Genomic DNA, 22382 nt, shown 5'->3' on the forward strand with positions numbered 1-22382 from the left:
ATAAACCGTATTAAAAATTTTTGTACTTTTATTGGTACAGCTTTGAATGAGCATTTATAGTACTTGAAAATGGTATATATAATTCCAATGGTATCTTCCGGTTCTAAAGCTATAACTTCTTAGGTAGAGCTTAGGTTTTTTTAATTACCTAGGCCATGGGAGACTTGTGCACAGTAGTTTTTTATACGTGGAAGGATTTCAACATCTGCTGACATCTTGTCAAAGGATAGTTTCGCTAAAGATACTTGGAGTTTGGGAGATGTTTGAATTTCTAGGACAAAGAAAGCTTTTCCTGAGAATCCTGTCATGCTCAAAAGTATGCTTAGGAGGTTTAGCCTTTTATCCCTGTTGAGAGGGTAGGCAGGTGGATGGGGAAAGACCTTGGTGTAGGCGATGATCTTTAAGCAGCAAAGATGTATTTTAAAATACTATAGTAGCATCAGTCTTAAACTATTGAGAGAAATAATGCAGGAAAGTATCATACGCAAAATTGTTCTTTGTGCTATAGACTAAAAGTATAGTTAGGACAGCCAGTGGTATGTGGTAATTGGAGCCACCCAGCTCACAGATGAGTGAAGTGGTGGGAAGGTATATCTAGTTGTGTTTGCCTAGAATATGTTGCCTTGACCACTTGGGTACTTAAGGCTATTTTTATTTCTAGGATCTCGCTGGAAATCAATGTCCAACCAGGAGAAGCAACCTTATTATGAAGAGCAGGCCCGGCTAAGCAAGATCCACTTAGAGAAGTACCCAAACTATAAATACAAACCCCGACCGAAACGCACCTGCATTGTTGATGGCAAAAAGCTTCGGATTGGGGAGTATAAGCAACTGATGAGGTCTCGGAGACAGGAGATGAGGCAGTTCTTTACTGTGGGGTAAGTATTCCTGAATTTAGCCACCTGGGCTTTACTTTTGTGGTGAGTAACTATAGGATGGCTACTGGCAGTACGTTTGGGAAGCAGATTAGGGAAAGAGGAGGTTGTGGCATACTGAAGGGGCTTGGCCAAGAGAATCTTTGCTGTGTCATAGGGGCACTGCCTTGCACCATGGCTTTTGCTCAAATCAAGCCAAACCTGGAACAGTTCACTCCCAGCTGATCACCCCTGTCATTGTCTCCCAAGCCAATTTAAGATGCTCAGTGCCCACATACAGAGTTTCTGGTAGTTTATTTAAGCAGACACACAGGGAGAAAAAATAAAAACTAACCTTAAGAAATCCCCAAAAGCTTTCCAGCTTCTCTGGGTGGTGCTTCTGACTCTAATCACAATAGTCTGCTTTTGTTGTGGGATCTACCACAAGATAATTGGCCTTGACATTGGTTAGAGGACCTCATTTTTGGCATAAGATCCAGAACTCCTGTTGCAGTAAATTATTCTGTGGTGGGAGCAGTAACAATGTGTATTTTCTTGCTTAAATCAGAAACTAGACATGCTTTTGATATCTTCAAGTCTGATTTCATGTCATTTTGTTTAAAAATTAGGTAATAGATTTCTGGTATAAATTTCGACTTGGCTGACTGGCTGTCTGCATTCAAAAGAGGCCCCTCATAACCACAGTAGTCAGGATAAGTGGGGATGCAGATGACTGTAGATTCCAGCATACCCAGACCTAGAAGCACAGCAGGGTGGCAAACCCAGAGGGCCATTTGAGGCACAGACCTGAAGCAGCTGGACTCAGAGTAGGGAAACACTTGGGAAAGAGCTTGAGAGAGAGAAGCAGAGTAAGCAAGAGGGAAGTTGCATTTGCTGTGAACTTGGAGGAGAATTGAGGAGCTGTGCTGTGCCAGGGAACTAAGAGAGCTTCACTTGAAGGTAGAAAAAGAGGTACCTTAAAGGAGAAGTAAAGAGCTATTCACTTTTAAGGGTACTCAAGAGGTAACCCCGTGGAACAAAAAGTTGGTTTCAGAGCATGTGTTTAAAAGGAATAGTAAATAGAGTAAGAAAACAAAGCCAATGAAAGTAGTCTGGGTCATGAATCTGTGCAATACACTGCAGTGTTTTCAGGAGGAGCGTGGGCTTTGGAATTTGACTGCTGGGGTTCACATACTGACTGTGCCACCTACCTGGGCAAGTTATTTAACTTCTCTAACTTTTGTTTTCTCATGTGTAAAATGAAACGAATAGTGGAAACTATCTTGTATGATTGTTGAGAGGATCCAATGAGGCAACGCTTTTAAAAGTACTTTATATAGTGCTTAATACGATATCAATAAAGGTGAACTCTAGCATTATCATTACTATTTAATATGTATTTCCTATCACAGAAAACCATATTTTATATCACACCAGATGATCAATGAATTTCTTTATACCATGGCAGAACCTTTTAGAGGTAGAGAGAAGCTTAAGCCACTTTATTATAAAAGATCCCAGTATGTTAATAAATGAAGACATGACAAAATAGGATTATCAAATTCCTCTATATTATAAACGCATTTTTAAAGGTAATGCATTTATATAGAGGTAATCCTCAATATTATAAATGCATATATTATAAATTGCATTTTTAAAGGTAATGCATTTAATGCTAAACAGGGCAATGTGGTATAATTGGGCTATTCAGCTGATAATTAGAGGATTTATGAAAAATACTAATTCATAGTCCACTTTAAGATTGTGTGATAAACATTCTCTTTTAATCCCGTTAGTACACCTCTAAGATTATGTATAATCTCTTTTGAACAATCCAAAGTTTAAGTTTGGGACCTTTTGTGATTCCTGCCCTTGTCCTCAGTCATGTTCCCTGTGTATGTAGTGATACATAGTGGGGCTGTTCCACCAGTGTGGAAGGCTACTAAAGGTACTGTTTTAATACCTTGGTGTAATACATATTTGAAAATATGAGTTGCAGTAATACTATTGAATTTAGTTCCCTTTACTAAAGGGTACATTAAAACAGCTCTAGATCAAAATACCACAACATGTACCAATGCATGTAAAAATAAAAAACTAAAACAATTTAATAACATCTATTATTTATTGACTATCTAGTATATACTAGGATTTTAGATATATAAGTCACATAATTCTCTAAATAAGATAAAGAAGTTGAGTTTTAGAGAGTTTCTATGGCTACAGAAAGGTGATAAAGAAAGGTTCAAATTCAGGTCTTGGCCCCCATCATGCCAAATGACTGAGGAACTGTCTTTACTACTTTGTCTCAGAATATGCCTCATAGCCTTATGCTGGCAGTCATGAGTGTGGCTATGCCATCTGAGCAAGAGCTCTTAGCACTTGGAGAAAATGAAGTCTCTGCTTGTGGTGTATGGTACATAAAAAGAGCTTTGAAATTTAGAGACTAAGTATCCTGTTCTCGATAGTGTAGAATAGTCCTTTATGGAAGGATCATTTTAGACTGCAGAATAGGGCTACTGAAGTGCAGGCAATGATCAGAATGTCTTATTCTTTAATCTCAATGCTGAGCATTTTCCTCTGCCCAGCTTTGATAATACTTGCTATGTAGAGCCAGGTGTTATTTCTGCTTAAGGATTTGTATTCTCTTTTAAGTACTTGTAGTTGATAGATTATTAATTTCCTCAGGTTTGTCTTTGGAAATTGATCTTTATTAGATATGAGGTTATTACAAGAGTTGAGCAAAAAATGAACAAAAATTCAAATATTGCTATTGACATTTTGATGGAATGGGTTGAGATCAATTTTTATAGCTGATTTTGAAAAGACATGCATAACTTTCAAGCCAATAAAAGTGCATATACTGCTCAACATTTTCATGCATTTTACTGACTACATAACTGTGGCTGATGAGTTAGATTTTTTTTTTATTACTTAGCTATTATGAAATGAATTTATCAATAATATGGAAGGGAGCAATGTTAGCTCTTGCCTTGGTTTTAACCTCTTCAGTTTGCAGAGTAAGTATCAGAATGTTGTAATAATCTGGATAAGATTATTATCTGGATTATTCCAGATAATAAATGTGTGTGTATGTGTGTTTATAACGCACTATTATATGCTAATCTATTCATGTATGTATCTGGCTGTGTATATTTGTTTGTATGTATCTGGCTTCTCCAACTACAGAATTCTCTGAAACTCATGGGTACAGAAATAATGCCTCATGTACTATACTAATTTCGTAAAGTGTCGGACACATAGCTGGTTTCAAATAGGCCCTTACCAATTCTGAGTGTGGTATCCAGAATATTCCCTCTACTATTCCCTCTATTAATAGGAATGGCAAAAAGCTATTCCTCTATTTTCCCTCTATTAATAGGAATATTCCCTCTATTAATGTAGAGGGAATATTCATTAGGGTACATGTAGCTACAATGATGTCTTCCCAAAGAACTGTGACCAAATATACTTCCATTTATTTGAAACTTATTTGGTAATTTACCTATGAACTCATAGAGAATTATGCAGGTACATTCAGCCCTCTATATCTTTGTGGATTCAACCAATTGTGGATCAAGAATATTTTTTTAAAAAATTTGAGAAAATGTTATATTATTGCTAAAGTACACTATGTAGTTAGGTCTACAGTGGTTGCATCTGTATGGAACATCTACAGACTTTTTTTTCTTGCATTTATTTCCTAAACAATTCAGCATAACAAGTGTTTACATAACATTTATATTGTATTAGCTATTATAAATAATGAGATTGTTTAAAGTATATAGGGGATATGTGTAGGTTATATGCAAATACTATACCACTTTATAAAAGGGACTTGAGCATCCTCGGATTTTGTTATCTGTGGGGGTCCTGGAACCAATCCCCCATGATACAGATGTAAAACTACCATAAAATATTAAATTTGGGGCTAGTTTTTTAGCAATGATATAGATAGATTATTGAGTACTTACTGTGTGCTGTGTACTCTGCTGAGTGGATTATACAGATTATTGCAAATACAACAAATTTACAAGATAGGGAATATCATTCTCACTATACAATTGAAAAATGCAATATTCAGAGATGTTAAATAATTTGTCTAGGGCCACACAGCTAGTAAATGGCTGAGCTGAGATGTAAACCAGGCTTATGTGAATGTGAAACATATGTCCCTTTTACCAAAGGACATTGGTAAGGACATGACATTACACACACAGAGGCGGTATAGTGTTGTGGTTAAGAGCGTCAATTCTGGAGTCAAACTACTCTGGCTCAAATACTAGATCTGCACCTTCTTGGCTGTAGGAACTAATACATGGCAATCTTTATTCCTCTGAACTCTCCCCTTGCCCTTGGGAAACACTTAATCTCTCTCTACCCAGTATCCTCATATGTAGAATGAGAATGCCAATACCAATGACATATGCAGGACTCTTCTTCAAGACTGAGTAACTTACTGTTTGTAAAGTGCTTAGAACATTGCCTGGCATATGAAAAGCTTTAAATTCAAGTAAATATTATTATTCTAGAAAAATAATACTGTGTGCCAAGTATATATTCTATGTTATATTACAATAATGATTTTAGTGCCTTGTACTATAAGTGATTTGAACATTTGCCATTTTAATCTTAATATTAAAGAGGTTGAATCAATCCTATTTAAGACACTTATAAGATACAATTACATTATCATAGATTAGCCATGCTTTTTTAAGTATTGTCCTCCTGTAAAGATCCTGGATTAGAACATTCAATAGGTAAAGTGAACAGATTATTATTATTTCTGTTCCTTCCTGCAATATCAGCTACAGAGATATGTGACATATAGGCTTATCTCCTAATGAAACAAACTTCCTTGTCTTTATTTATACACTTTGAAGGGTCTGAAGGGTCAGCAAACAATGGGGCTTTGCCAGCATAAATATGTAGTTACTTTGTAATTGGCAAAGCTAGATTACACTCCAGAAATATTCCTGTAATTTGGAAGTCATGTAGCAATGGTGGGCTCTATCAGGGCCAGCTTTTACTCTTTACTTAGACTGGGAGGAAGGGTTCTTAAATATCTCTGTTCATATCAACTCATGTATATACTTTTACAAACATCCACAAATGTTGTTTTGATGTGCACATTCATTATTTGTAAAGCCCAATACCTGCCAGCTATTCCTGTTTGTGAAATCTGCAGTGTTTGAATTTTGACTTTGAAATTGATCTATAAAGGAAGGAAAAAATGCTTTTTAGGAAAGCAATTTCTGATAGACAAAGCTTGAGCCTGCTGGCTGGATTTCTTATTTTGTTCATTGATTTGTTAGTTAATTGGTAAAGGCCTATTTGAAACCAGCTATGTGTCCAACACTTTACTAAATTAATATGGTACATGAGGCATTATTTCTGTACACATGAGTTTCAGAGAATTCTATAGTTGGAGAATCCAGATACATACATGAATAGATTAGCATATAATAGTGTCTTATACACATACACACACAAGACATGGCACAGCACTGCATATAACATTTAATGAACTACCAATCTTCATTTTGTAAACAAGAGCAAATAAAGCTCAGAGGAAGAGAGATTATTATTCATTATGGCCAAGCATGGGAAATTCTTGAGGAAGGGACTTGAAGTTTGGGTTGGTCAGACTTATGGGAAGTAGATTCCCACTTTAGCATAGAGGAGAGCATGAACACCTGGGGGAAAATGTGGATATATTCAATAGTAAAAAAAGGAAGCAGCCTAAGGCTTTTTCCTGGCAGTAAAGAAAACATAAGATGGGTAGGGTGGAGCAAGATTTTGGAAGCCATTGAAAGTCAGGTTTCTTCAACTGTAATTAGCTATGCACAGTTAGTGTTTTTTTTCAGTCTCTTTTTATGCTGATAATGATAAAAGAGAGCAAGATCAGCCTGATGGTTAGCTTCTGACTTTGCATCCACAGAATTAGTTGCAACATAGAAGGGGCCTCAGATGTTATATACTTCAAGCCATTGGAGGAGTCTTCCCTAAGTTCTTGAACTTTTCCAGGGGTAGAGAGCTCACTGCTTCCCAAGGGAGCTAGTTCCTTTGTGGAACATTTCCTAATACTAGAAAGTTTTCTTTTCTGTTAACTAAGCCATAATCTGCCTTCCTCCTACTTTGCAGGTTGGTTCTAATCTTCTTCTTTCATGTCTCCTAGAACAAATCTCCCCTTTATTTATAAGAATAACCATTCAAGCATCTAAAGATGGTTATTTTCATACAGCTAGTCTCATTACATCTTTTCTTCCCTGAAATAGATTACCTAGGATTTTCATTTGTTTTTATCTCATTCATTCATTCATCCTATGTATTTAACAGATATTTACTGAGTGCCTCCTATGTTACAAGCAGTCTGAGTTCTGGAACTATGTCAGTGAAAGTTTTTGTCTCATGAAGCTTATATTCTAGTGATAGAATTCAAACAAATAACAAATAAATAAATAAATAAATAAATAAATAAATAAATAAATAATAGTGAGAGGTGCCTTAGAACAAAGTAAAGTAGGGAAAGGGATAGGAAGTTTCAGCATATAGGGTGCAATTTTAAATAGGGCGGTCATGGAAAACCTCACTGAGAAGGCAACATTTGAGCAAAGGCCTGAGTAGGTAAGGGAGCAAGCTGTGCAGATATCTGGGAAATGTAGGCAGAGAGAACAGCAACTGCAAAGGTTTTGAGGCGAGATTGTGCCTAGCTTGTTCCAAGAAGAAATAAAGAGGCCAGAATGACAGGAGCAAAGTGAGTAGGTAGGAAGAGTAGTAGAAAAGACTTGTAAGCCATAGTCTTCATAACAAAGAACCAAGTTATGAAAAGACTTGTAAGACATTGTGAAGACTTTGTATTTGACCCTGAGTGAGGTGGAAAGGCATTGATGAGTTTTAAGCAGAGGAATGCTTTCATATGACTTAGGTTTTGAAAGGATCACTCTATATGGTATGTTGAGAATTTTCTGAAGGGAGAATGGCCTGTAGCAAGGAAGCTAGCCTCTTACAATAAACCAGATTGGAGTTGATGGTGGTTTGTTCCAGGTTTGTAGGGGTGGAGGTGGTAAGAAGTAGATGGGTTCTCGATGTATTCCTGAAGAAGAACCAACAGGATTTGCTGATCAATTGGATACAGAGTTTGAAAGAAATACAGTTACCATAGATTGGCCTATTCAGCTGGAAGGATGAAGTAATCATTAACCAAGAACAGGATGGCCATGAGAGGGGCAGGTATGTCGGAGAATGATCAGGACTTTAAGTTCTGCACCTATGAGGTTGAGACAGCATTTAGACATCCAAATCAAATAAGCAGTTTTATATATATATATATATATATAAAATACACATAAAATAAGCAGTTATATATATATAAAATAAGCCATATATATATGCTTATATATATGCTCATATATATATATAAAATAAGCATATATATAATGCTTATTTTATATATATATATGAGTCTAGAATTTAGGAGCAAAGGGCTTACTGGAGATATAAATTGGGACGTTGTCAGCATATAGATAATATTTAAAGCCATGGAATTAGATGAAATCACCAAGTGAATAAATTTAGATAGAGAAGAGAAGAAGCAAGGACTCAATCCATGGGGACTTCGGTGCTTAGATGGCAGGGAGATGGTAAGGAAGCAGCATGGGAACTTAGAAGGAGCAGCCAATGAGATAGGAGGAAGACCGACCAGGAGGGTGTGGCATCTGAGACAAGTTAATAAAATGTTTCAGCAAGGAGAAAATGATCAGCTATATCAAATGCTGCCCATGTTATAGATCTGGGTAACATGAGGACCAAGAACTGACTTTTGGATTTAACAATATGAAGATTATTGATGGTGTGACCTTCATAAGCTCTGTTTCAGTGGTGTATTGGGAGTGATTGAAGTAGGTTTAAGAAAGAATTGAGTAGAAGAAATGAAGAAAGACAACTTTTTAAAGAGTTTTGCTTTAAAGGATATCAAAGAAATGGAGCAAGAGCTGGAGGGGGACATGTGCCAAGAGAGAGGTTTTTGGTTTTGTTTTTTATGGTATGAGTGATTATAGCATGTTTGGTGGGAATTCTATACAAAATTAATGATTCAGATGGGAGAGACAATTGCTGGAGAGATATCTTTAGTAAACAAAAACAGATAGTTTCAGTGCACAAGCAGAGGGGTTAGCCTTATATTGGATTATGAACTGATTCCAAATATGGAAAGGCAGGCAGAGAATGGGGCACAGATACAGGGGCACTGTCAACGTGACAGTGGGAGTTTGTGAAAAGTTTCTTCTGATTGCTTCTAATTTCTCCATGAAAAGAAAGCCAGGCCATTAGCTTGGAGTGAGAAAGGGGGAGAAGAAGTTGGATATTTCAGAGAAGTTAAGAAGGTAGGAAGTAATTGTCTAGGAGGCTAAGAGAAGGAGTGGGCTAGGACAATGTGCAATATGATGGCTGAACAGCACCAGAGGCCTATTTGAAGTACAGCATTGTAAATTTAGAGACTAGTAAGTATGGCAGTGTATTTTCTCCAGCCAAGTTCAGCTGTGTGGCTAAACAGAGTAGGCAGAGAGTTAAATTGAACTAAAGTTGAAGTTTTGCTATGTAAGAGAATGGAGAGTGTCTGCAAGGGAGTGAGTAACCATGGAATTGGAACTGGGTAAAGAGGTAAGTGGGGGCACAAGCAGGGAGAGGCTCAAGTAACTGAGGGCAGTGAAGGTGGGTTGAAGGATCAGGAAACCGTAGCTCCTCAGATGGGGTGGGGAGTGAAATCGTAAACTGGGTACTAAAGGGAGAAAACTAGAAAAATAAGACGTGGTGGTTAGAGAGTGGGATATTTAAAACTGAGATTAGGGAGGAGTGACAGATGAAAATGACAAGGTCCACTGTATGACAAGAGAGCGAGCAACTAAGATAGGGAGGGGCCCAGATTATCACAGTGGCAGGGAGGTCACACTGAGATAGTCAGGCGTTGGAATGAACATCTACAGAGATAGCAAAGACATCAAGGATCACGGCAGAGGTTATGTTGAAGAGACAGCAACAGTGAGCCAGGAGCTAACATCTTTAAGGAATGAGGGGGATTGATCAGGCAGGGGGTATTTAAAGGTATGAGTGAGTGACATAGTCTGGTGACATGAGATTCAAAGATGAGATTTTTAGGATGGAGGGATTAAAAAGTAGGTTGGAAGAGGCAATGAGGAGCTAAGAAGGGAACTACCCCACCTCCAGGTCCATTTGTGTGAGGGGCATGGAAAGCAAATAACCAACTCTTCCGAGGGCCTTAGGGAGACTCGTGGCCTAGAGAGAGAGCCAAGTTTCAGTTAGAGCAAGAAGGTGAGTCAGTAAGGACTGACAGTTGAGTTCCAGAGGGTATAATGGAAATATTTCAGGAATTAGAGAAAGGAGGGAGTTAGGGTTAGAAAAAGGGTTATACAGAACCAAATGTTATTCTTTGGGGACTTTTTTCTTTTTAAACATTTCTTAGAAGATGTCAACATTTTCCCTTCTCAGATGCCCTTCTCTACAGTTCTGCGGTAAAGAGGAAGTCCTCTCCTGGCCAGGCTTGTGAACCAGAGTATTGTTTTACAATTAACCACCAATTCCACATGGCTCCTGTGGGCTGGCATTTATGGACAGTCCAAAGCATTACCTTGTCATTTCCTTGGTGCTCCCCCAGACCTAGGACATGCTTGCTCTCTGTGAGGTTTACACCAGCTTCCCAAAGGAGGAAAGGAAAGGGAATTAACATTTTCGTCTACTCTGTAATGTAACGCTTTGTATATATGTTCTTACTTAATCTGCACAGTCCTGTCATATGTGATTGTTCTAATTTATAGGCGAGGAGAGGCAATGTCAGTGATAATAATTAGCCTGCCCAGGATCACACAGCCAGTAACTGGTGCAGCTGGGATTTAAACCCAAGCCATTCTGACTCCAAAACCTGAGCTCACCATAGCACATAACCTTCTTCCCAGAAGGCTTGGAGAGGCAAAAATCATCTCTCACAGGGATAAGTTCTCACTCTATCATTTATGTACAACCTCAAACAGTTGTATGTGAATGTGAGAACCTTACCAGAGCTGGACTCCCTTCATTTCCTCAAGGTGGGGAGTAACCTCTGGGTTTTTACCCTCACTGGCTTTTAGCACTATCTGGAGGCTTAAAACAGCCATATTTCTCTCTCCACTCCCAGGACTAGGCTTTTGAATATCATGCGTCTCACTCTCACTCTAGAAAGTAAATTGTACAGATATTTTATTTGCTTGTTTATTTATTTTTAGCATTCCATTACCAGCTTAAAGTCCAAATACTCTGAACTATGTGGAGCACAGTGTAGAAGATTTTGATTCCGATTTAAATTGCTAAGTTTTTTTCTGATAGTGTGAGCTTGCCTTTCTCACCCTGATCTTGATATGTGCTAGAGAATTTGTGACACGGGGAAGGTTCAACTCCTGATTATGGTACTTGCGTGGCCTTGAACAAACAGCTTGAATTTTCTGAAACTTAATTGGTCACTTCATGTATAAAAGAGGGAAAATGATACCTACCTCTTAGGCTTATTATGAGGATTCAAGAAGATAATGTAAAAACACCTAAATATACTTTCCAGCACATAATACGAGCTCAATTTAAATTTATTTAGTAGACCTATTGATATAGATATTCTGGTAAAAATACTGCAAAAAGTGACCGTCTATTCTTTGTGAAAAGAAAACGTATCATTTGATAGTGTGTTTTTATGCAGAGTTTGTATTACAGATCAGCTTGCCAAATTGGGAAATCTGTAAAATGGGTTAACATTGCAGTAAAAGCTTTCCCTCTACACTCATAATGTGATTAAGGCAAAAACATTTTATTGCAGTTATCCAAATTCAGTAAAAAAATTAATGAGGCATTATAAGATTAGCATAAAATTTAATTTGTGTTAATTTGCCCAAAACTTAGGAAGCCAGAAGTATACTGTTTTAAAATTTGATTCAATAAGAGGGAACTAATATTTTATATGATGTTTCTATACATAGATTTAGATTCCTCTATTATCTGCTTCCTTCAGGCAACCAAAAAACTCACCATGAGAATCATAAAAACTGGGTCAATGTCAAGTGCTTAGTGTCAACTAGGTGCTGACAGGTTCTATAGAAGTCAGGCATTTTTATGATATACAGTGAGCTTAGTGTATCTGTAGATTGAATATCTATAAAGGAAAGAGTGATGGGATTCAAGTCAGCCAATGGCTTAGATTCACATTCTGGCTCTGCTGGTTATTGAATGCAGGGCTTGAAGCAAGGTCTGATTTTCTTCATCTGGAAATGGAAAAAATAATAACTTATGGGGTCATAATGTTAATTGGGTGAGTTGGTATACCTGAAAATATTTTATATGTTATGTTAGGGATATGATATGCCTTGTGGTGATTAAAAGAGGTTGCTAAATTCAGTGTGAACAGATATCTCACAGAGTGTTTCTAAACCATCTCCATCCCTTCTCCCTCTGCCAGGCTGGAGGGCATGGAGGTCTTTGTGAGAAAATTATGTTCCTCTGGACATGTCAAAGAATGGCAGGTAGCTAAGCTACTTCTTCATAGATTCAGGGTATTTTCCTGTTTGAGTGAGATGGATAGAAAGTTTCAGTGATAATGTGTAGGGTGAGTAAAAATTGTCCAAGTGATAATTGACCTGAAGTCATGAGTACAAAAAGTGGAAGGACCTTCCAGAACTTCCCTGACCCCGGCTTGTATAAATATGTAGAAACTGAGGCTCCAAAAGGATAGTTACAATGACAACTTGAAACAAATTCAACTATAATTTACTATCCATAAAAGATTGAGAAACTCTTGGTGAATATTGCATATATGAAAATAATATTTTAGCCATAGTCTCTGAGTTAGGTAGATCTTTCATTCCTGTGTACCAGTTATAATGCCTTAAGTGAAGTTGAGAGACAGTAATCATGTCTCCCTGCAGAGGAAGAGATTGACCTCCACAAAGGATCTGTTAAGTTTATTTAAACTAGGGTAACATTATGGAGGAATGAACTGCTGTCCAGGCCTTGCAACCCTCTGGGATCTAGGGTGAGGCAGCATATCTGGTGTCTACTCTGCAACTCTACTCTGTTGAATTGCAGAGGTCTCACTGCTCTTTACTCCCGACTCTCTTAATCCCAGCCCCAGTTCCAGCCCAGGGTCTCAGCAGTAATGACATCCAAGATGATCCTTCCACAGGGATTCTTCCTAACAAGTTTAGCCATGGAAATATGTAGACATTTACATGAATAACAAATAAATGCTTTGCTGAATCTCACTCTTTGGGACATGCTAGGTCCCTTCTCATCTTGATTTATACAGTTCTCAAACCAAGGTGAAGACACAAACCTGCTTAACAGTGTCATTATAATATGTTTCATGCCACTAGTCTAATTTTCAAAATGTGCTGGGAGATCTTCAAAAATTATCTCACATGTAACTTTGTGGAATTCACTACATCATTTGTTCCTAATGCCAGGTGTTATCCAAGCTTTGCCATATTTACCAAGTTAAAAGAACCCTGCCTTTATGTTGCAAAATCATCAGTAAATTGCTCCATCATATTGTTTAACCCCTAACATAGCATCAAGGAGATTGCAGGACTCCTCCAGGGAACACCTTTGTCACATTTTATTTGCTTAGAATGTTATTTAACATTTATTTAGGGCTCCCTTTGGAAAGTGTAGGGGGTGAATTCCAATGCAGTACATAGCACATATATAGATATTTCTCCCTTGTCTGATTTTGTTTTTTGAAACTATATAGGCAACAGCCTCAGATTCCAATCACCACAGGAACAGGTGTTGTGTATCCTGGTGCTATCACTATGGCAACTACTACACCATCGCCTCAGATGACATCTGACTGCTCTAGCACCTCGGCCAGCCCGGAGCCCAGCCTCCCGGTCATCCAGAGCACTTATGGTATGAAGACAGATGGCGGAAGCCTAGCTGGAAATGAAATGATTAATGGAGAGGATGAAATGGAAATGTATGATGACTATGAAGATGACCCCAAATCAGACTATAGCAGTGAAAATGAAGCCCCGGAGGCTGTCAGTGCCAACTGAGGAGTTTTTGTTTGCTGAATTAAAGTACTCTGACATTTCACCCCCCTCCCCAACAAAAAGTTATTAAAGAGCCCGCATGCATTTGTGGCTCCACAATTACATCAGCAGAATGGTCTTAATTGTTTCGTAAAGTGTGAGACAGATTAAGTTTTCCCTGATTTTTCATGAACTTGAGTTTTTTGTCGTTATTGTTATTGTTGTTGTTGTTGTTTTTTTAATTTAGGTGAAGACATATTAAATATGAGACACCAGGACTTGAAACTTATCTCAACCCGTAGATGTCTTACAAGTCTTATATTTTTGTCTTACTTTTTTTTTCTTTTGGATGTTGATAAAGGTTTAAGTTACTGTTTTAGATGGGGTTAAACATTCTCACTCAGGTATGCTGTGCCGGCCTACAGGTTGTGAATGTGTTTTTATTCTGAATTATTTTAGAAAACAACTGAGGATTTCATATTGTGAAACAGAACAAGTCCACGGCGTGTGCAGCTGCATGTAGAGCATATTCAAAAGGCCTCGGAATTCCAGTTTTCCATGTGTAGAGTTAAACTTTGAATGTGCCAAACTTTTTCATAACTTTTGAATCTCAATATTTTGAAAGTCTTAAAGGAGACACTGCAAAGTCTTAGACAATCTTTGGCATCTTAAAATAAAATAGCAAACCAACATTTTTTTTCCAGAAAATGGTAAAGTACTCAGGAATCTGGAGACAAGATATTGTAAGGAATGAACAAGGTTGCCACAGTGCATGGACCCAATTGTGTTTGCCTGTTGATGTGCCATCAGTGCGTGATGTGGTATGACATACACACACCAGAGCGACCGCCACACTAGATATCGACAGAGTGGTCTTCTCTGCCTGAGACCACCTCTCACTACATCCATTATCCCTTTGCCTTTAACCCTGACATTCAGTCTTAACACATTTTCTCTTAAATAATTTATTCATTCCAGAATGTCAAGGGTCCGCTTACTATTTATTTTTTTTCAATTATTGGTGGCATTAATTTAATAATTCTGTTTTTCACCTTCCTTCCCCGAAGAACTTTTCAGTCCTTTTCACCTCCTTCTCCTGTGTACATAGTGATTTTATGTCCCCAAAACACCTGGAAGCATTTCTGAAACCAAGATATTATTAAAAACCTATTATTGTTTTTAATCATGAGTATATATCTGGCTGCAGGGCTGTGTATTGGGATATAGGTAAATAGTCTTAAACAGGTATGCCCCTGAGGTTCACTGTGACCTCAAGTCTTTTGCCAGAATTTTCCCCTAATTCAGTTCACAAGTGGTAGGGTCTGCATCAGTGGCATTTCCGCCTGAATTCATTCAGCAGCAAGGGTCAACAGTGGTGACTGCCAGACAGGAGAGTCCTGCGGCCAAACCTGAAGCCCAAGGCTTGTGGGCCATGCAGGAATCTCAGTGAAGCTGTCATGGGCTGGCACCTTTACACTGAGTTGCCTTGTCCCAGCTGGCACATCCAGGGAGTTCATTGCAAAATCCCCAGGATGCAAAAAGCCACATGACAGCCTCAGAGCAAAGATGGTGGCAAATAGTCAGATACATCTAGAGAATGAAAGAAAACGTAAGGGAGGAGAAGGAGGGGAATACATTCCCTATATGGGATGTTCCTACTGTTAATCTGGGGAACAGATAGCTCCAGGGGCAGCAGATGAGTTCCTCTGGCTGACTCTATACCTGTAGCCACATGGGGACATGCCTATGTGTGAACAAGATGAACTGCACTTATCACACAAGGATTTCTCTGGAGACATGCTGCTGGGGTGAGAAGCAGTGAGGTTTTATTCCCCATCTCCTAACTACAGGGAGCTCTGCCATGCCATTTCGCCCTTCCTGAAACCAGGACAGGTTGTCTATCGGGGAGCTTCCCCCAGAGAGGTTTAGTGGGAGAATGTCAGTGAATGGGATATTTCACCTCATGGGACAACCCAGAATCTGATCACCAGGACATAGGAACGGCCCCATCAGATTTCTTGAGCCATTTTGTCACTTGGAAGAAAATAGTGTACCTTTGTATTTATTTAAGAGTGCTCAAGGCCTAATAGCAATAAACAGGTCTAGCCAAGAAATTACCAGCTATTCGGTTAGCTGGGAGTGCTCTCTATAAGCTGATTAAGGTACTGATAGGAACTCTTTGTTATTCATGTTGGTTGGGGATTAGAAATTTGTTTTTGTACATTTATTTCAAATGAGGAGGAGGTCATTTTTTCTCTCAAAAAATGAATATTTATTATTGTCTTACTGATTTCTTTGATTATATACCTCTCCTCCTCAGTTCACTCGTTTTTTTTTTTTCTTTCTCTTTGGCTTTTGCTTTTGCTCTCTCTCACTTCTTTCTTATTTTGTTGCATTGGTAGAGTGTTGTATGGCTAGCATTGTATTGTATGTAATTAATTTTGCACAAAAGCAAACATTTAGCAAGTAGGTTAATTTTGTTTGTTTTTATGACCATGCCAAAATAATATTCTGGGCTGGTGGAGAACAAAGGACTGTTCTTTAGGACTGAAACTTGATTTTGCTCATAGTAAGTAAAAAAAAAACAAAAAACACACGCACTCACAGATGTTGTTTCGTAAGTGTTATAAGCACTGGATATAAATGGTATTTTTTATCACTTCTGACTAATGTGAAACTGTTGTACGAAAACTACATGAACAAAAGTCATCTGTTTCGACTCGTGTGGGCTTGCCTCACAGTTGCCGGATTTGAGTCATTTTTATGTCTTGTTATTTCATTTATTTATGCAAAATACATGTGTGTATGAACACTTTGTTTTAGCTCCAGCTCTGCCTCAGTACTGGGGTTCAGTTACTTTTAGCCATGTTCTTAAAAATGAAAGGCTATTCAGGAATGATCTGATTGTAAACGTCTCTTTCATTGGATCAAACAGTAATGCTGTATTTGAATCTAAATTTTGTGTATAAGCAGTTTATTTATTAGCCAAGTTTGGCTCTAAATATCCATGGAAATTAAGAATGACAATCATAGGGATCACTTCATTTTATTTTCAGTGGGGCTTAAACAAAGTTTATATGACTTTACCATCTCATTTTAGATTTTTCTAATTGTGTAAATATAACATAGAAATAGAATTTATTTTTGGTTCATGAATACTTACTGAGATATAAGTTATGTATTTCCTTTTTGTTCTCTATCCATATATGTTGGTCCAAACTGAAAGTTGATGAGTCACTGTGCCTCTCGGGGTAGTGAGTTATCAGCTACAGTGAGAGAGCAGTGTTCGGCATGCAGCTGGGACAGCAAAACGCTTCACCAGGGTTCTCATGCAGTTCAGAACCCACTGTCCACAGATCCAGACATTTCCCTTTTTTCTTACAGAAAGTTGATGATTGGACATACTAAATTTCCACTATGGTTAGGAGACAGTCAGTTTGCTTTGTGAGTCCACATAAATCTTCTGAGATAGTTCTGTGACCATTTAATAGCAAGAAGCATGAATGCCACTACAAAGGCAAAAATCCACCTCTGAGATTGGCCATTAATAAAAGTCCCACCACGTCAGTTTAGATTCAAGAATGTTAAGCAACTTTGTTTTTGTGGTGCTCCCTATTTCATAGTATCTTCAAATCAAAGATAAAAATTATCTCCATTTTGTTAAAGAACTTACAGGATCAGGGTTCTCCTTGTCACTTAGAATTGGGACACTGCCAGACAATCCTCTCCAAAAAAAAAAAAAAAAAAAAAAAAAAAAAAGCCATATGGAATGGAAGGAAAAGGAGAAAAGAAGGAAGAAAGGAAAAAAATAGGAAGGGAGAGAGAAAGAAAAGGTCGCTTTCCGGATATGAGCCGCCAGGCTGACAACTTTTCTATTTCATTGGCAGATATGAAGCAGTGTCTTTTCCAGTAAGGTATGGAAGCTTTGTTGTTTTCACGTGTACCCAGCTCAGCCTTTTAGAAGCACATCGGTTTGCTTCATTAGGTATTTGATACTCTCCAGCCTTGTCCTCAGGCCTGATTTGATTTGCCAGGGTCCTGACACCAAAGCCCAGGCCAAGTTTTAAATTCAGGTGTGGGCTCACAGTGCTATTGAGCTTGTCGAATTCTGGCCTCCCCTGAACATTAGCCCCACGGGAGCCTGAGGGTGTTTGAAAAGGGCGTGATCACTCTAGGGCTGAAATTAAAGGCTGCTTTCTTTTCCTTCTGAAGCCAGGCTGCTTCTTCAAAGCACACCCTCCTGAGCCAGGAGCACAGGCACTAGCTGAAAGCAGGGATTGTTTCAGGAAAGCCCATTTACCCTCAGTAGGAAGGCAGCCTGGTCACTTGAACAGCACAGCTGAGGCTGCTTCTCTCAATTTACTCATTTTGCAAAGAATTGACCTCTACCAACTCATTAGGGAGAGGAAAAAGAATCACTTAGTAATTTTAAATCATATGAGAAGTCCTGTACCAAGTGCCAACAACTGCAAAGAAATGCAGCTAGAGGAATGTATTGAAATTATTACTGGGTCTTCCTTTTTAATGAGAAAATGACAAAAATGGTTGCTGTAGCCCTGCCTGATGTTGTACACGTTCGTCTAAGAATTGAGTTGGCACTTAAGCTCACTTCTCAAAGTATAATAATATTGTATGACCTCATTTGTCCTTTCACAAAAGCACTTGCATCATTTCCTTAAGTCATCTGCTCCCTGACATGTTTTCTTCCCTAATAAACAACTTCTGTCTGTTATCCCTGCCAATGATGTTCTCTTTCTGATGCCATATCCTATTGAGCGTGCCCCTGTACTAATACCATTGAAAATATTGATATGCAAACACATTTCCTTTTCATCCCCATTCTATCTTTCCCTTTGGGGACAGATTGCTTTCCAAAAGCTCATGAACAAGTATTTGGAATGCTGGTACCTTTGGGGCAGAGGTAAGGGTGGGCGGGATGGGGGCAGAAAGGTAATGCTTGATGCAGATAACTCTTCTAATCAGTGTCCGTGGCAATATGAACGCTTGAAGAAAACTCAGTGACATATCTTGCTCAGTAGTTTCTTATTCCTGAAGAACCACAAGCATAAAGTGAGGCCTCAGTGCTGGTGCTCTTGGAGTATGGGGAATGTGCAAATATTTAACTGTTTTGTATGCTGCACATTGCAGGTCTGCTCATGTGCATTCTCCCTTTGTCTTCCTTTGTCATATGTGTTTTTGCTTTTTTGAAAGTGCAGTCTTTATTGTACCCTCCTCCAGCTTGTAGCAAATTAGAATGCTTAGCATTTATGTTCATTCATTATTGTATTTGCCATGTAAAATTTTTATTACCTTAGACAAGCTTATAAGCTGTTACTACATAACTTATCTTACTGTAACTCTTTTATTTCCCCCAACGTTGTAATTTGTTTGTGATGTATATTGTGAAATTGTATTCTATGTTAATTTAATCAGCACAATTCACTGACATGCTGGACTGACATGCTGGCTGCTGTTTCAAAGTGTAAAGTTTGTGTAGGGCTGTTGGGACAACTGCAACTCTGTTGTCAAGGTACTGTGCTTTGGTTCCTATAGCAACACTGGGTGTGGCCCTTGAATTGCTAAGGGCATTTAATACATCCTGGAGCAAATTTTAACTGCAGATTTTCTTTGTAGAAATTCTATGTATAATGCAGGTACCTACTTGGCCCATGGCTGTTAACTATTTGGGCAATTAGAAAAAAAGAAAAAAACATAAAAACTAGTGTCTATTGCTGCTTTGAATATGTTTGAAAGTCTGAAAATGTAAATAGTTTATCAAAAAAAAATCTTGTACAGTCCAGTGTAAAGTTTTTAAATGACCTTAAGGGTTGCCATCACATCTTTCTCACACTCTCCTCTTGATAATAATAATAATAAAAAGTTTGCTAAGGATTAAAGAAATGGGAAAAATAAAAAAAAAATCTCTTCAAATTTACAGGAATGAATCATTGTTCTTAGCTTTGTTGCATACACAAACTTCTTGGATTTTGTTGTGCAGTATTGACGTGAGATAAAGCTCAACATTGAATAATCTTTCAGTGGTACTTTTCAAAGTCTTCCCCTCCTCTGCCTCATAATTAAGGGAAAAGACAAAATTGAAAGACACACTGTCTTTATCTATCCTGGTGTATGTTGGCACCTTAGCTACTTTTTTTTTTTTCCTTTTTGCACAAGGTGCTTTCCTGATATGTTCAACATGCCATCTTTGGGTGATAATGTATATGCCGTGATGGGGCTCAGGCCCCTTAGGGGAGTGTCTATAAGAACTGCCTATTTATGCTCATTTACCTCAAGACTGTCCTCTCTACCCTAATCTAGTTGTCATCACTCCATCTTTTGTACTGCTGTTGACACTTACAAATTAAAGATAAATTTTGTTTTATGACCTCTGTGTATGGCCTTGTCTGTGCCCTGCAAACTGTCCCCACCATGGGGCCCCAGCCAGCCCTGAATGTGCCACCCTCTTGCTGCTGGAGCCTGCAGAGCTCTCCTGCGCTCTGCCATTGCTTCTGCCTGGCCCAAAGGTAGGTCTCTGAAAGACATGGAACCCCTTAGCGTGGAAAGACTTGCCTGCTCTTTTCATTGTGGAGCACACCCGGCTGCAGCAGGAAATACTTGTGAATTTAGAAGGGAGGAACGGGATACAAGGTGGATTTTTGTCAAGAGAAGATAAGAGAGCATGGCATTGTCTCTTTGCCTGACTTCTTCGTGTGAGTGAAACAGCTTAGAGCCTTTTGGAGTATGAACAACTCTCAAGGACCAGCCTCTCATCTGACGCCACCTTCTACAAGCCTAACAGCCAAGAGTGGAAAATGCTGCACTTATGGAACCTTTCCCTCCACTGTGGTTGGCAGTAGTTGGCTGATTACTCAGTACCTTCTGCCTCAGAGAAGAAAGAGCCCATCTTTTTGTCCAGCAATGAGTTGCATCCAGAGTGAAACTCGGTTCCCGGTGATATCGGCTTCTAAAATGTTGCCAAAGCTATTTCATTGTGCTCAGAGTCTGAGTGGGGATGGAGGGTGGGTAGTGGGGTGAAGTGAGCAGGGCCCTTAAGGAAGACTTGCCAAACCAGCCAAGCCAGTCCTGTGAGTCTAGAGATGAGTAACCAACACGTAGAGAGTGAAACAAAAGTGTTCAAGAGAGAGGAGAGGCCCAGCCACTCCTTTTGATATTTCCTATTAAAAAATGCCTCAGGAAAAGAAAATCCAAGAATATGTGGGACTGACTTTATTCCAGTCACATTGCAAGTTAGACGCAGGCTCCTGTAAGTTCTGAAAATCTAGCATTCCAGGACCTCCCTCTTGCTCCGTGGCTTTTTAAAAGCCCAGGTAAGTACAGGACATTGGAAAGAACAGGGACTTTGGAGTCACACCAGCCTGGCTCTGCCACCTGCCAGCTGCGTGACCTTCCCTGAATAAGACCTCTGAGCCAGAATCCTCTCTATAAAATGGGGTAACAATTCTTACCTGTCAGGGTGCTGGGGGAATGAAAAGAAACAGCAGGGGTAAAACATCCAGGAGTGGATGGCACACAGAGGCACTGCCTCCTCTGACCAGAAAATGCCTAAGCTAGGGAGGTTGGCTGGTGTTACCACTGAGCAAAGTGAAGGAGGTGCCTGAGGCCTTCTCTCAGAGCCTGGTCGCATACATACCTCAGGGCCCTCCCTCTAAGCTAGTCTCCAAGCCACAGGTTTTCTGACTCCCAGTTCATCCTTGCCATTGCCACAGGCCTTCTTTCTAAGCCTGTCCCCTCTCTCTCATCCTTCTCTAAAACCTTCTGGGTTTCTGCTGCTGACTAGATAAAGTCTCAACTTCCTGCCCTGTCAGCCAAGCTTCAACAGACCTGCCAGACCCATTTTCCACCATGACCCCACACACCTTCGATGCTTTCTGCTGCTCTCACACCCCCAGCCTGTCCACCACTCTGGGGCTTTTCCTTCTCCTTTAGCCTGGAAGGAATCTGTCCCCTTCTCTGTTTGGGAAATTCACAGTTATCTTTCAAAAGCCACCCAATATCACCACTTCCTGAGACCTTCTTGGCCCCCCAGTTTCAAGCTCTCCCTTGGGAGAAAACAAAGAGCTCTTTGAAAGAATCTCACCATCACTATGAGCACATTGTAATGATTTGTCTCTGTGTCTGTCTTTCCTGCTAGACAACAAACTGCTGAAACCAAAAACTGTACCTTGGCCTGCCCTGCCCCCAACACAGTGCTTGGCACATAGTAAGTGCTCTACACTTGTTTGTGGAAGGAATGTATGAGGGATTACAACTTGGTCTCCATGTGTGTTTTATATGCCTGTGAATATCGGGGTCTCAGGTGGTGAGGCTGAGGGATTTTGTAGGTGTACCTTGGTATTACTTCATTTGGAGAACGTTATTAGTTAAAAACATCTCTATTCATATTGGGAGAGCCATTTTTCAAGTTGGCATGACAGGCACAAGGCACTGAGAGTCTCTATGCTTT

At 39.1% G+C, this 22382-nt stretch overlaps 1 protein-coding gene across 33 annotated transcripts in view; it reads left to right on the forward strand.

Moving 5' to 3' along the window:
* The window catches only part of SOX6 (SRY-box transcription factor 6), a 757470-nt gene extending 737167 nt beyond the window's left edge, over positions 1-20303 (forward strand). For 32 of the 33 annotated variants that reach the window (XM_054523662.2, XM_054523669.2, XM_054523670.2 and 29 more), the window contains 2 exons: positions 662-878; positions 13639-20303. In XM_054523662.2, coding sequence (XP_054379637.1) covers positions 662-878; positions 13639-13942 — 521 coding nt within the window. In that variant the 3' untranslated portion in view covers positions 13943-20303. 33 annotated transcript variants of the gene reach the window in all.
* Positions 20304-22382: the final 2079 nt, after the last annotated feature.

This window comes from Pongo abelii, chromosome 9, assembly GCF_028885655.2.
Source record: "Pongo abelii isolate AG06213 chromosome 9, NHGRI_mPonAbe1-v2.0_pri, whole genome shotgun sequence".
NCBI lineage: Eukaryota > Metazoa > Chordata > Mammalia > Primates > Hominidae > Pongo > Pongo abelii.